We start from the raw sequence: 12,895 nt of genomic DNA, 5'->3' as shown, positions 1-12,895 counted from the left end.
GTTGATCCAATCGGAGATCTACAGCATCGGGTTAAGGGTTTAAACACTTAACCTTAGGGGTCCCCACATTGCCGCTTTAAATTTCTATTGACAGACGTCGCGATGACGTCAAGCCGCCACTGGCCGAACACTTCTCCAATCGGGATAACTTGCTGTCAGCAGGGTGATCCAATCGGAGATCTCCAGCGTTGGCTTCAAGGTAAGTCTGTTTATTTTTACATTGGTTTGCCAGAAATTCGGATTTTAGTTGGAGGGCTTGTTGATGTCAGATGTTTCCTCATCGATCAAGCGTACCCAATCCGGTGGAAAGGAGGGCAATTGCCTCTGGGCCAGTCCCACAGTTGGGCACCCTGGGGCTGGGTCACTGGGCTACTTGCATTATTTTCCTGCAAATCTTCCTAATAGGCTGCCAAGCAGAGTCTACTATGGTAATTTCAAACGCACATTTTTACTCACGGCTCACAGAGCTGCGAGCGAATATCGGCAGAGAAATTACCTTATTAACGGTAATACCCGCGCGGCTATTACCGTTAGTAATACGCTACTCTTTTTATCATGTCCTCAGACATTTATTTTGATAGAAACATGTGCATGATAAGTATTTCATCAGTTAATTAGTTCAGTGACCATATAGAAGTTTGAGACCATGGGATTTTATACAGGTCTCTGAGGTGACTTCTAATATCTGTATTCATTTACAGTAGGGGGTCCATTATTACTCATAGTACAACATGTTTTCCTAATGAACACCGATGACATCATAACACACCATTTATACAGATAATATTGACAAGAGTCTATGCATATATTCGAATCAAGAGTATTATTAGTAAAGTTATAAAAATGCTACTAGAGATGTTAGTTTTACCCATAATGCTGTTATAATATTGCTAAAGATGTTGAAAAAGAAATATTACTAGAAATGAGTATTGTAATATATGTTATTAGGGTATAATTTTAGACATTATAGGGATATTAGTAGACAAATGAGTAGAGCATTACTTAATAAGTTACAGGTAGCGGACAACAAAAGGAAACGCCTGGGTAGATGAGGGATATCAATTATACTGAAAGCACGGTCATCCACACAGGTTGCCTATAATTATGGCTAGCCTGGTTGCAAGAGAAGACTTCACAGACTTTGAAAGAGAAGGGATTAATGGGGCTTGTTTGGAAGTGACCTCAGTGCCCAAGTCAGCTGAACATGCTCACGTTTCAAGAGCAACTGTTGTCTAACAAGATGCCAGCATGGAGCTCCCTTGGAAAAAGAGATTATCAGCAAAGGGCTTTAGTGGCCGAAAGTGCATACTCCAGGATATCCCTGTATACATTGGGAAGGCAGTACAGTGAGCAGATTTCAGATCAATTGGCTGAAAATTTCAACCTATAGAGCCAGCAGCCGGTTTAATAAAATAAAAAAAAACGGTCCAACGAGAACTCCACAATATCATAATTGGGCTGTAGTGCATAAATCGTATTATCGCCCTTGGCAATGCGCGCTTGTGAGGTCAGTGGTGCATAGAGAACGGGCAGCGGACTACCGTGCAGTGGAGGGAGGCGATATGGGCAGATGAATCTCGACAATCACACAACAAACTAAAGATCTCTTCAGCACTAAGTGAAGAGTTCTGGTGGTTCCGGAATGGTCAGGTTCATGTTTTCTTGCCATGATTTGGGTGCACGAGTGATGACCTCCACCCCATGTGGCAACATTTGTTTCCTGATGGTTGGAGTGTCTTCCAGGATGACAATACCCCTCATTCCCACAGCAATAGCACTGCCACTCATTGGTTTGATGTGTGTGACTCTGATGTTATCCATATGTCATGGCCTTTCCACAGATAGGAACCAAATGGAGCGTTTCTGTGATATCCTGGAAGGACAGCTGATACAACATTTTCCATCACCATGAACCAGGTGTCGGTAGAGTGATCCCTCCTGCACTATTTCAGACATGGGTACATTCAATGCCACATGGCTCAGACTGTACTGGCTGCACCTTGTGGCCCAATGCTGGATTACATGACTACACTGGTGTTTCCATTTTTTTCTGTTCACTACCTGTAATATTAGAATAATTACTAGAATTTTTTATTCCTCTGGTCTGAGTGTTGTAACATTACATAGTGATGGTAAATCAGGTAAGAACACAATAGTAGAAGGACATCCTCAGGAAATCACAGCACTATGTTTTATATTGTATTTGTCTTCCTGTCTTCCTGTCGGTCTCTTCACCCCAGCAGTTCCCTCCATAGTACCCTCTCTCCTCCTCCTTTGAACTATTGTTCTTAGTCTTTACATTCCCTAATTTATTTTCTCTCTCTCTGCTTCCTGACCCCCCTCTTCTTACTCCCAAACCCCCCTCCCTTTCCACAATCCCCCATACTTCCAATCCCTCTCTCTCTCTAGTTGCATTTGTTCCCACTTCTCCCCCCCCCCCCCACACTGCTCATTATCCAGTTCCTCTGTCTGTTCCCCTCTTTTCATCTTTGCTATTCCTCTTTTATTCATCTCCTCAAAATCCATCGTCTTCTTCCTATTGCTCCCTCTATTTCTTCCCTTCCTCGCTCTTCCTCTTCCCCCCTCCCTCTCTATTCCTCCCTTCCCCCGTTTTTTTCCTCTCACATTTTTCTTCAGTTTTTTTTTTTTAATTCAGCTATTCGGTAAATGAAAAAAGCAGTTGCCATGGAAACTATCAAACCACATGACCAGACGTATTAATGCTCTTTTTTTTGTATACTTGTCTGGAAAGAAAATGCAATTTCAGTTCTCATGTAAAAGGCAGTCCCACTGATCAGACTGCAAAATAAAATATTGTATGCATATATGTGTATGTGTATATATATTTATGTGTATATATATATATATATATATATATATATAATCCCATATATATAATATATATAATCCCAATTAAAAGCGCTATGGAATATGTTAACGCTATATAAATAAATGATGATGATGATGATATATACATATATATGTATATATATATATATATAAATATATATATATATATACATATATATATATATATATATATATATATAAATGTGTGTGTATATATATATATATATATATATATATATATATATATATATATACATATATATATGTGTGTATATATACCATATACACGGTAGATCTAAAAATAAATATTGATTTTAATCTCTGCAAGATGAAAGCCCAGTGGGCACAAACGTTAATAACAGTATAAAAGTAATTAAAACCAGGATCGCTGTAACTATGGCAGAACTATAGCTAGATCCATGGATACCAGGCAACATGGTAAGCCAGGAGATCTCATACTGGGCCAGACTGAGATCTCTTACTGGGACAAACTGATCTATGAGATCTGTTACTGGACCAGACTGGAATCTATGAGATCCGTTAATAGGCCAGATTTGGATCCATGAGATTTGTTACAGAGCCAGACTGGCATCCAGTACATCTTTAACTGGGCCAGACTTTAAGCCAGGAGCACTGTTATCAGGTCACACTGGTGGCCAGGAGATATGCAATCAGGTCATATTAGCAGCAGTCACTAGACCCTATTCATAGAAGGAGATCTGTCTTTTGTCCAGACTGTGGACCAGGGGAGCTGTTACCAGCCATACCAGAGCAAGGAGATATATTGGCCAGACTGGGAGCCAGGAGGTCTGTTACTAGGCCGTACTCTAAGCCAGGGGTTCTGCCACTGGGCCAGACAGAATATTATTAGGCCAGGAGATATGTTGGGCTGGACTTGTAGCTGAGACCTCTCATACTGGGATATGGTGCAGGATACTGGCACTGGGCAGACTGGGAACCATGACCAATGGTACCGAGGTGGGAGCCAGGACCAATGCTACCAGGGTGGGAGCCAGGACCAATCCTACCAGACTGGGAGCCAGGACCAATGCTACCAGGGTGGGAGCCAGGGCCAATGCTACCAGTCCAGACTGGGAGCAAGGACTAATGATATTGGGGCGGTCTGGGAGCAGGGACTGTGGTTACTATGCAAAAATAAGAAACATGGTGACTGTTTCGGTGCCAGATTGGCAGACATGACCTCTAGTACTGGGTCAGATTTGGAGCTGGGTCCACTACTACTGGGAAACGCTGCTGTTACAGTACTAAACTGGGAGCAAGGACTGGCACGCCAGACAGGGTGCCAGGAGAGCTGTTACTGGGCCAGACTGGGAGCCACAAGCTCTGTTAATGGGATGGACAGGGAGCCAAAACCTCAGTTAAGGGACCAGATTGGTATCTGGGACTGATGTTACTGAGAAGAATGGGAGCCAGAACCTGTGTTACTGGTCCAAAATGGAAGCCAAGAGCAGTATTTATGGGCCAGGCTGGTCACTCATACTGGGTGAGAGTAAGAACAATGTTACTCTTATAATACCAGCACTGGGTAGGTGATATAGTTCATTGAAATGTCTATTGCAACTGGTATAGTCATTGTAAAGGGTGCCACAGGGGCAGACTGAGAACCCGAAATAGCGTCATTGGATTAAAGTGAATCAAAGCAAAGGATTTTTGCAAACTCTCCTTTCTGCTGTGTGTGTCTGGGCCGGCTACTGCCACTGAAAACTGCAAATCCCCTGCAAGTCTTAGAAGGAGCCCCTCTCTCCCCCCCTCTAACGCTGATTACTTGCCGCTTACACCCTGATTGGCTTTTTATGGCTAATTGCAGTACAGAAGTGTCTTTTTATGGTTTTAACTGTGCTAATGACAGCTAATGGATCTCCCAGTTCGCTGTGTATAACACTGAGGGAGGAAGAGAGCCCTACATTATGCCAGGAGACAGATAAGAGCTATATCTGCGTATGTTTCCTATTCTTTCCCCTTTTGTAACACATTTATGGGAGGTCCAGCTATGGCCCATATTCCTGGACAGGTAGAAAGTTTAATATCGAGTCCTTTTTGTGGTTAAAAGCATCATTTTATCACATTACTATGCTTGAATGAAAGAATAAGTGCTGCAGAGGATCAAAGACGGAGATTAGGTTTAGTCAACTGAAAACAATTACAATAACGACCTATAGCTAAACATTTTTTGTGATGCTGCACTATACATTGTTAGACCTCCCTTAAATAGTTATGGACTAGGATTCATTATAAGTCATATAATATACAAGTGGAATGCTCATATATTTCAGATTCTATTTTTGCCGTGGTGACTCCATAGAGCCATTAGCGTAAGACCATATATTAACTGTGTCTTTCACTGATAATTCTTGGCTGCATCTCCTGTTGGACCGCTAATTGTTCCCAAATGGGCCTCCACACTTCAACCTGGCTAATGGTCCTCCCTGTCCACAAGTTAATTGTTTATTGGCTCTTTCTGCATTGCCCATACCTTATTACCCAATAATCACCTATGTACATACTATTTTTGGCCCATTGTCTTGGAGAAGGTTAACGTACAATGGCATACAGTCAAGTTGACGTACCTGCGTACTGACCACCACTCAACTCTCAGTGCTTCATCACTGGTGGATCACCAGGCCTTGATGAAACTTATTGGAGTCACCTATTTTGAAGTAGATGGCTACATTTATTTGGTATCCCAGTATCCGTTGTACTGTTGTTGTACTTCCACTGGTCCTTTGTTCCACTTAAACATCATACCATGTCCATAATATACATATTTAACAGGTGGACCTTTATAGTCACCTACTAATGTTTCCTGTTGCTCTTTCCAAAGTTCACCACTGTATCTCTAGTACTTTGTCACAACTGGATGTGACCTTGAGGGTAAATATTTCCTCATTCGCACCTCTGATCAGCCTGAGACCTCCTAAGTTTTTATCTCAATCACGTTTCTTGTCTCAGACTATGAGGTTCCTATGAAGAAGGAGAGCAGTTTGCCAGAGGGGCCCGTCTTAGAAGCCTTACTGTGTGCGGAGACTGTAGACAAGAAATTGGAACTGAAAGAGGAAGAGATAGTCAGTGACTGTCAGGTGAGAAGAGTATGTTGATCATTATTACAATCATCTACTAAGATAGACTTAATTAATCTGCTTGACTAACATAGGTCGTATATTTACACATATGTATATATGTATATATATATATAGTTTAGTGTCCATTTGTCTATCCATGTACTCAACTGCAGAACCATTACACTTGTTGTCATCCTTTCACTAATGTCACATCTTTGGACTTAGTGTTGTCCTCTTTATCCTTCTTCTCATGCAACATGACCTCTGACAATTTATGTGTCCCATGTTGTCTTTAATCCAACAGAGGTCATCTTCATGTCCAAACCCATGTTCAATTCTACTAGTGACCTATAGAAATTTGGAAGTGCTATTTCCAGCTACTTGTGTCGTGTCCTTTCAGTATTCTGCATCTAAAATGTCCTCAATCTTGGTTCTTTTTCCATCCACTTGTCCAACATGAATCTTTCTCCATCTATGGACATGTACAGTGAATTTTAGGGAAGGGAAATTTTAAGTTTGGTTCCCATGTTTCCAGAAGACACAGGTGGGAGATGTCCCACACGAACTGGAGGGTGAAGAACTGGAGGATGACACCCCAAAACGCAAGAACAGAGCAAAAGGAAAGGTAGGCACCCCAGTTATAGTAGTAACCCTGACCGTGCCCTCCCCTTAACCCTTGACGGAATGTTCATAGTATATAAGGATCTAACCGTGCCCTTCCCTTAACCCTTGTCGGAATGTTCATAATACTATGGATCTATTTAATAACTGCTTCTTGGATTGTCCATGGAGGGGGCTATGGGAAGCGGGTTTTGTTTCTTGTTATTGGAATAACCTAGTTTCTGTATGCTGTTGCACTGAATGATATTACCCTGAATATTAAAGTTATTTTGTAGAATGTACTAAACAAATAACAGCTAGAATCTGATTGGTTGCTATAGGCAGCATCTCCACTTTTTCAAACCGGCAGTTTAGTAAATCTAGCCCCCAGGTGTTGATCAGGATTGATAGTTGTATTGGGCCCATTATCATGAATAACAGGGGTGTGCGGCTCAGGGAGAAACGAGGGAGAAGGATTTGATGGAACACAAATAGCTATTTATCTTTCTTAGGCCTGTGGAATTGGGGGCTTGAAAAAGAGACAGGATCCTTCAACCTTAGAAGACCGAGACAAACCCTATGTGTGCGACAGTAAGTAGCACCCCAATATTTTACATTGTGGAGCTAGTTGACACAAATAATAATACATAGGAATATATAGAGAGAAGTTGGTTGTGTATATCTTTACTTATTTCTCATGTGTTATAATGAACATTTAAATGGAATTAGTCAAAATATCACACTAAATACTGCGACATTATTTGTAATTCACTTATGAAAAGATGAGAGTAGTAGTGTCTACTGGGCAGTGTGTATACATGTCATGGTGTAGTAGTGTCTGTACTGGACCTGCGCTGTGTGTATACATGTCATGGTGTAGTAGTGTCTGTACTGGACCTGGGCTGTGTGTATACATGTCATGGTGTAGTAGTGTCTGTACTGGGCTGTGTGTATACATGTCATGGTGTAGTAGTGTCTGTACTGGGCTGTGTGTACATGTCATGGTGTAGTAGTGTCTGTACTGGGCTGTGTGTATACATGTCATGGTGTAGTAGTGTCTGTACTGGGCTGTAGTAGTGTCTGTACTGGACCTGGGCTGTGTGTATACATGTCATGGTGTATTAGTGTCTGTACTGGACCTGGGCTGTGTGTATACATGTCATGGTGTAGTAGTGTCTGTACTGGGCTGTGTGTATACATGTCATGGTGTAGTAGTGTCTGTACTGGACCTGGGCTGTGTGTATACATGTCATGGTGTAGTAGTGTCTGTACTGAACCTGGGCTGTGTGTATACATGTCATGGTGTAGTAGTGTCTGTACTGGACCTGGGCTGTGTGTATACATGTCATGGTGTAGTAGTGTCTGTACTGGGCTGTGTGTATACATGTCATGGTGTAGTAGTGTCTGTACTGGGCTGTGTGTACATGTCATGGTGTAGTAGTGTCTGTACTGGGCTGTGTGTATACATGTCATGGTGTAGTAGTGTATGTACTGGGCTGTAGTAGTGTCTGTACTGGACCTGGGCTGTGTGTATACATGTCATGGTGTATTAGTGTCTGTACTGGGTTGTGTGTATACATGTCATGGTGTAGTAGTGTCTGTACTGGACCTGGGCTGTGTGTATACATGTCATGGTGTAGTAGTGTCTGTACTGGGCTGTGTTTATAAATGTCATGGTGTAGTAGTGTCTGTACTGAACCTGGGCTGTGTGTATACATGTCATGGTGTAGTAGTGTCTGTACTGGGCTGTGTGTATAAATGTCATGGTGTAGTAGTGTCTGTACTGGACCTAGGCTGTTTGTATACATGTCATGGTGTAGTAGTGTCTGTACTGGGCTGTGTGTATACATGTCATGGTGTAGTAGTGTCTGTACTGGGCTGTGTGTATACATGTCATGGTGTAGAAGTGTCTGTACTGGACCTGGGCTGTGTGTATACATGTCATGGTGTAGTAGTGTCTGTACTGGGCTGTGTGTATAAATGTCATGGTGTAGTAGTGTCTGTACTGGACCTAGACTGTTTGTATACATGTCATGGTGTAGTAGTGTCTGTACTGGGCTGTGTGTATACATGTCATGGTGTAGTAGTGTCTGTACTGGGCTGTGTGTATACATGTCATGGTGTAGTAGTGTCTGTACTGGGCTGTGTGTATACATGTCATGGTGTAGTAGTGTCTGTACTGGGCTGTGTGTATACATGTCATGGTGTAGTAGTGTCTGTACTGGACCTGGGCTGTGTGTATACATGTCATGGTGTTGTAGTGTCCGTACTGGGTTGTGTGTGTACATGTCATGGTGTAGTAGTGTCTGTACTGGACCTGGGCTGTGTGTATACATGTCATGGTGTAGTAGTGTCTGTACTGGGCTGTGTGTATACATGTCATGGTGTAGTAGTGTCTGTACTGGGCTGTGTGTATACATGTCATGGTGTAGTAGTGTCTGTACTGGGCTGTGTGTATACATGTCATGGTGTAGAAGTGTCTGTACTGGACCTGGGCTGTGTGTATACATGTCATGGTGTAGTAGTGTCTGTACTGGGCTGTGTGTATAAATGTCATGGTGTAGTAGTGTCTGTACTGGACCTAGGCTGTTTGTATACATGTCATGGTGTAGTAGTGTCTGTACTGGGCTGTGTGTATACATGTCATGGTGTAGTAGTGTCTGTACTAGGCTGTGTGTATACATGTCATGGTGTAGTAGTGTCTGTACTGGGCTGTGTGTGTACATGTCATGGTGTAGTAGTGTCTGTACTGGGCTGTGTGTATACATGTCATGGTGTAGTAGTGTCTGTACTGGGCTGTGTGTATACATGTCATGGTGTAGTAGTGTCTGTACTGGGCTGTGTGTATACATGTCATGGTGTAGTAGTGTCTGTACTGGGCTGTGTGTATACATGTCATGGTGTAGAAGTGTCTGTACTGGACCTGGGCTGTGTGTATACATGTCATGGTGTAGTAGTGTCTATACTGGGCTGTGTGTATACATGTCATGGTGTAGTAGTGTCTGTACTGGGCTGTGTGTATACATGTCATGGTGTAGTAGTGTCTGTACTGGGCTGTGTGTATACATGTCATGGTGTAGTAGTGTCTGTACTGGGCTGTGTGTATAAATGTCATGGTGTAGTAGTGTCTGTACTGGACCTAGGCTGTTTGTATACATGTCATGGTGTAGTAGTGTCTGTACTGGGCTGTGTGTATACATGTCATGGTGTAGTAGTGTCTGTACTGGGCTGTGTGTATACATGTCATGGTGTAGTAGTGTCTGTACTGGGCTGTGTGTATACATGTCATGGTGTAGTAGTGTCTGTACTGGACCTGGGCTGTGTGTATACATGTCATGGTGTAGTAGTGTCTGTACTGGGCTGTGTGTATACATGTCATGGTGTAGTAGTGTCTGTACTGGGCTGTGCATACATGTCTTGGTGTAGTAGTGTCTGTACTGGACCTGGGCTGTGTGTATACATGTCATGGTGTAGTAGTGTCTGTACTGGGCCTGGGCTGTGTGTATACATGTCATGGTGTTGTAGTGTCCGTACTGGGTTGTGTGTATACATGTCATGGTGTAGTAGTGTCTGTACTGGGCTGTGTGTATACATGTCATGGTGTATTAGTGTCTGTACTGGGCTGTGTGTATACATGTCATGGTGTAGTAGTGTCTGTACTGGGCTGTGTGTATACATGTCATGGTGTAGTAGTGTCTGTACTGGACCTGGGCTGTGTGTATACATGTCATGGTGTAGTAGTGTCTGTACTGGGCTGTGTGTATACATGTCATGGTGTAGTAGTGTCTGTACTGGGCTGTGTGTATACATGTCATGGTGTAGTAGTGTCTGTACTGGGCTGTGTGTATACATGTCATGGTGTAGAAGTGTCTGTACTGGGCTGTGTGTATACATGTCATGGTGTAGAAGTGTCTGTACTGGACCTGGGCTGTGTGTATGAAGAGGAAATTTCTACGCTCTTCTTATCTTCCTACTCTACCTCCTGTCCTCTTGATCCTATTCCCTCGCAAATTGGTAGATCCCTGTCTTCTGTGCTCATTTCACCTCTAACTCAAATCTGTAATCTCTCACTCTCTACTGGCATCTTTCCATCACTATACAAGCATGCAGTGATTACTCCTATTCTAAAAAAACAAAACTCCGACCCAAACTCTCTCTCAAATTACCGTCCCATCTCTCAGCTCCCTTGCCCCTCCAAGCTTCTAGAGAGACTTGCCTACACTCGCCTCACACGCTTTCTTTCCGCAAACAACCTGTTGGATCCTCTTCAGTCAGGCTTTCGTTCTCAACACTCCACAGAGACTGCGCTGACCAAGGTTGTTAATGATCTGATCACTGCTAAGACTGAACGCCATTACTCTCTCCTAATTCTCCTTGATCTCTCGGCTGCATTTGACACAGTTGACCACTCTCTTCTCATACAAACGCTGCAATCCCTAGGTCTTCAAGACACAGTTCTATCCTGGTTCTCATCTTACCTCTCTAATCGCTCTTTCACTGTTAATTTCTCTGGAGCCACATCTGCTCCGCTTCCCCTATCAGTTGGAGTACCACAAGGCTCGGTGCTAGGTCCTCTGCTGTTCTCTATCTATACCGCTTCTCTTGGAAATCTAATAAGTTCCTTTGGCTTTCAGTATCATCTCTATGCGGATGATACCCAAATCTATCTATCCTCTCCTGATATCTCGACATCTGTGTTGTCCCGTGTAACTGACTGTCTTTCTGCCATTTCATCTTGGATGTCCTCTCGTCAACTCAAACTTAATCTTTCTAAAACAGAGTTAATAATATTCCCACCCGCCAACAAGAGCATACCTGACATTTCTATCTCTGTTGATAACATGACCATAAATCCCACCCCACAAGCTCGCTGCCTAGGTGTAATCCTTGATTCACGCCTATCCTTTGTTCCCCACATTGACTCTATATTTAAATCATGTTACATACATCTAAAGAACATTTCCAGAATCCGCACATATCTCACACAAGACACTGCTAAAACCTTAATTCATGCACTAATCATCTCCCGCATTGACTATTGCAATTCCCTCCTTACTGGTCTTCCCAAAAACAGACTCAAACCCCTAAAATCTATTTTGCATGCTTCGGCAAGACTGATTTTCCTTGCAAATAGCTATTCCTCTGTTGAATCACTCTGTATGTCTCTACACTGGCTGCCTGTCTTCTACCGAATCCAATATAAAATACTTTTACTAACCTACAAGGCCATCAACAAAGCTGCACCAACATACATCTCCTCTCTTGTCTCAAAATATCTCCCAACTCGGCAACTCCGTTCTGCAAAAGATCTGCGTCTCTCATCCACCCTCATTACATCCTCCCATTCCCGGTTACAGGACTTTTTTCGGGCTGCACCCACTCTATGGAACTCTCTCCCTCGCACAATAAGACTCTCCTCTGTTCTACAAACTTTCAAGCGTTCTCTGAAAACCTACCTATTCAGACAAGCGTATAATATTCCTCAACCACCATCTTAACCTCACTACCTTTAGCCTGTTACACAATTTCACACAAGACAACTACCCCCGGACCAACATTATTGTGTGACAGGATCATTTAGCTTATGAGTCACCCTACCTTTGCAGTCTGGCTGGGCCAAGATGCAAAATGTATACTTAACCTCATGTGTCAATCTCCCATTGTCCCATAGATTGTAAGCTTGCGAGCAGGGCCTTCTCACCTCTTTGTCTGTTTTACCCAGTTTGTTTATTAGTTTATTACATTTGTCCCCAATTGTAAAGCGCTACGGAATATGTTGGCGCTATATAAATAACTGATGATGATGATGATGATGGTGTAGTAGTGTCTGTACTGGGCTGTGTGTATAAATGTCATGGTGTAGTAGTGTCTGTACTGGACCTAGGCTGTTTGTATACATGTCATGGTGTAGTAGTGTCTGTACTGGGCTGTGTGTATACATGTCATGGTGTAGTAGTGTCTGTACTGAGCTGTGTGTATACATGTCATGGTGTAGTAGTGTCTGTACTGGGCTGTGTGTATACATGTCATGGTGTAGTAGTGTCTGTACTGGACCTGGGCTGTGTGTATACATGTCATGGTGTAGTAGTGTCTGTACTGGGCTGTGTGTGTACATGTCATGGTGTAGTAGTGTCTGTACTGGACCTGGGCTGTGTGTATACATGTCATGGTGTAGTAGTGTCTGTACTGGGCTGTGTGTATACATGTCATGGTGTAGTAATGTCTGTACTGGGCTGTGTGTATACATGTCATGGTGTAGTAGTGTCTGTACTGGGCTGTGTGTATACATGTCATGGTGTAGTAGTGTCTGTACTGGGCTGTGTGTATACATGTCATGGTGTAGTAGTGTCTGTACTGGACCTGGG

At 42.9% G+C, this 12,895-nt stretch overlaps 1 protein-coding gene across 9 annotated transcripts in view; it reads left to right on the top strand.

Moving 5' to 3' along the window:
* DPF1 (double PHD fingers 1) overlaps positions 1 to 12,895 on the top strand; it is a 199,084-nt gene that overhangs the window by 170,704 nt on the left and 15,485 nt on the right. For 6 of the 9 annotated variants that reach the window (XM_075187106.1, XM_075187102.1, XM_075187098.1 and 3 more), the window contains exons 4-6: positions 5,821 to 5,957; positions 6,466 to 6,555; positions 7,043 to 7,121. In XM_075187106.1, the coding sequence (XP_075043207.1) occupies positions 5,821 to 5,957; positions 6,466 to 6,555; positions 7,043 to 7,121 (306 nt within the window). The remainder of the gene's footprint in view (positions 1 to 5,820; positions 5,958 to 6,465; positions 6,556 to 7,042; positions 7,122 to 12,895) is intronic. The other 3 variants (XM_075187103.1, XM_075187099.1, XM_075187101.1) reach the window with 1 other exon arrangement.

Source organism: Mixophyes fleayi, chromosome 9 (genome assembly GCF_038048845.1).
Source record: "Mixophyes fleayi isolate aMixFle1 chromosome 9, aMixFle1.hap1, whole genome shotgun sequence".
Taxonomy (NCBI): Eukaryota; Metazoa; Chordata; class Amphibia; order Anura; family Limnodynastidae; genus Mixophyes; species Mixophyes fleayi.
The sequence above is the reverse complement of the archived record's forward strand: the minus strand, read 5'-3'. Positions and strand labels throughout refer to the sequence as shown.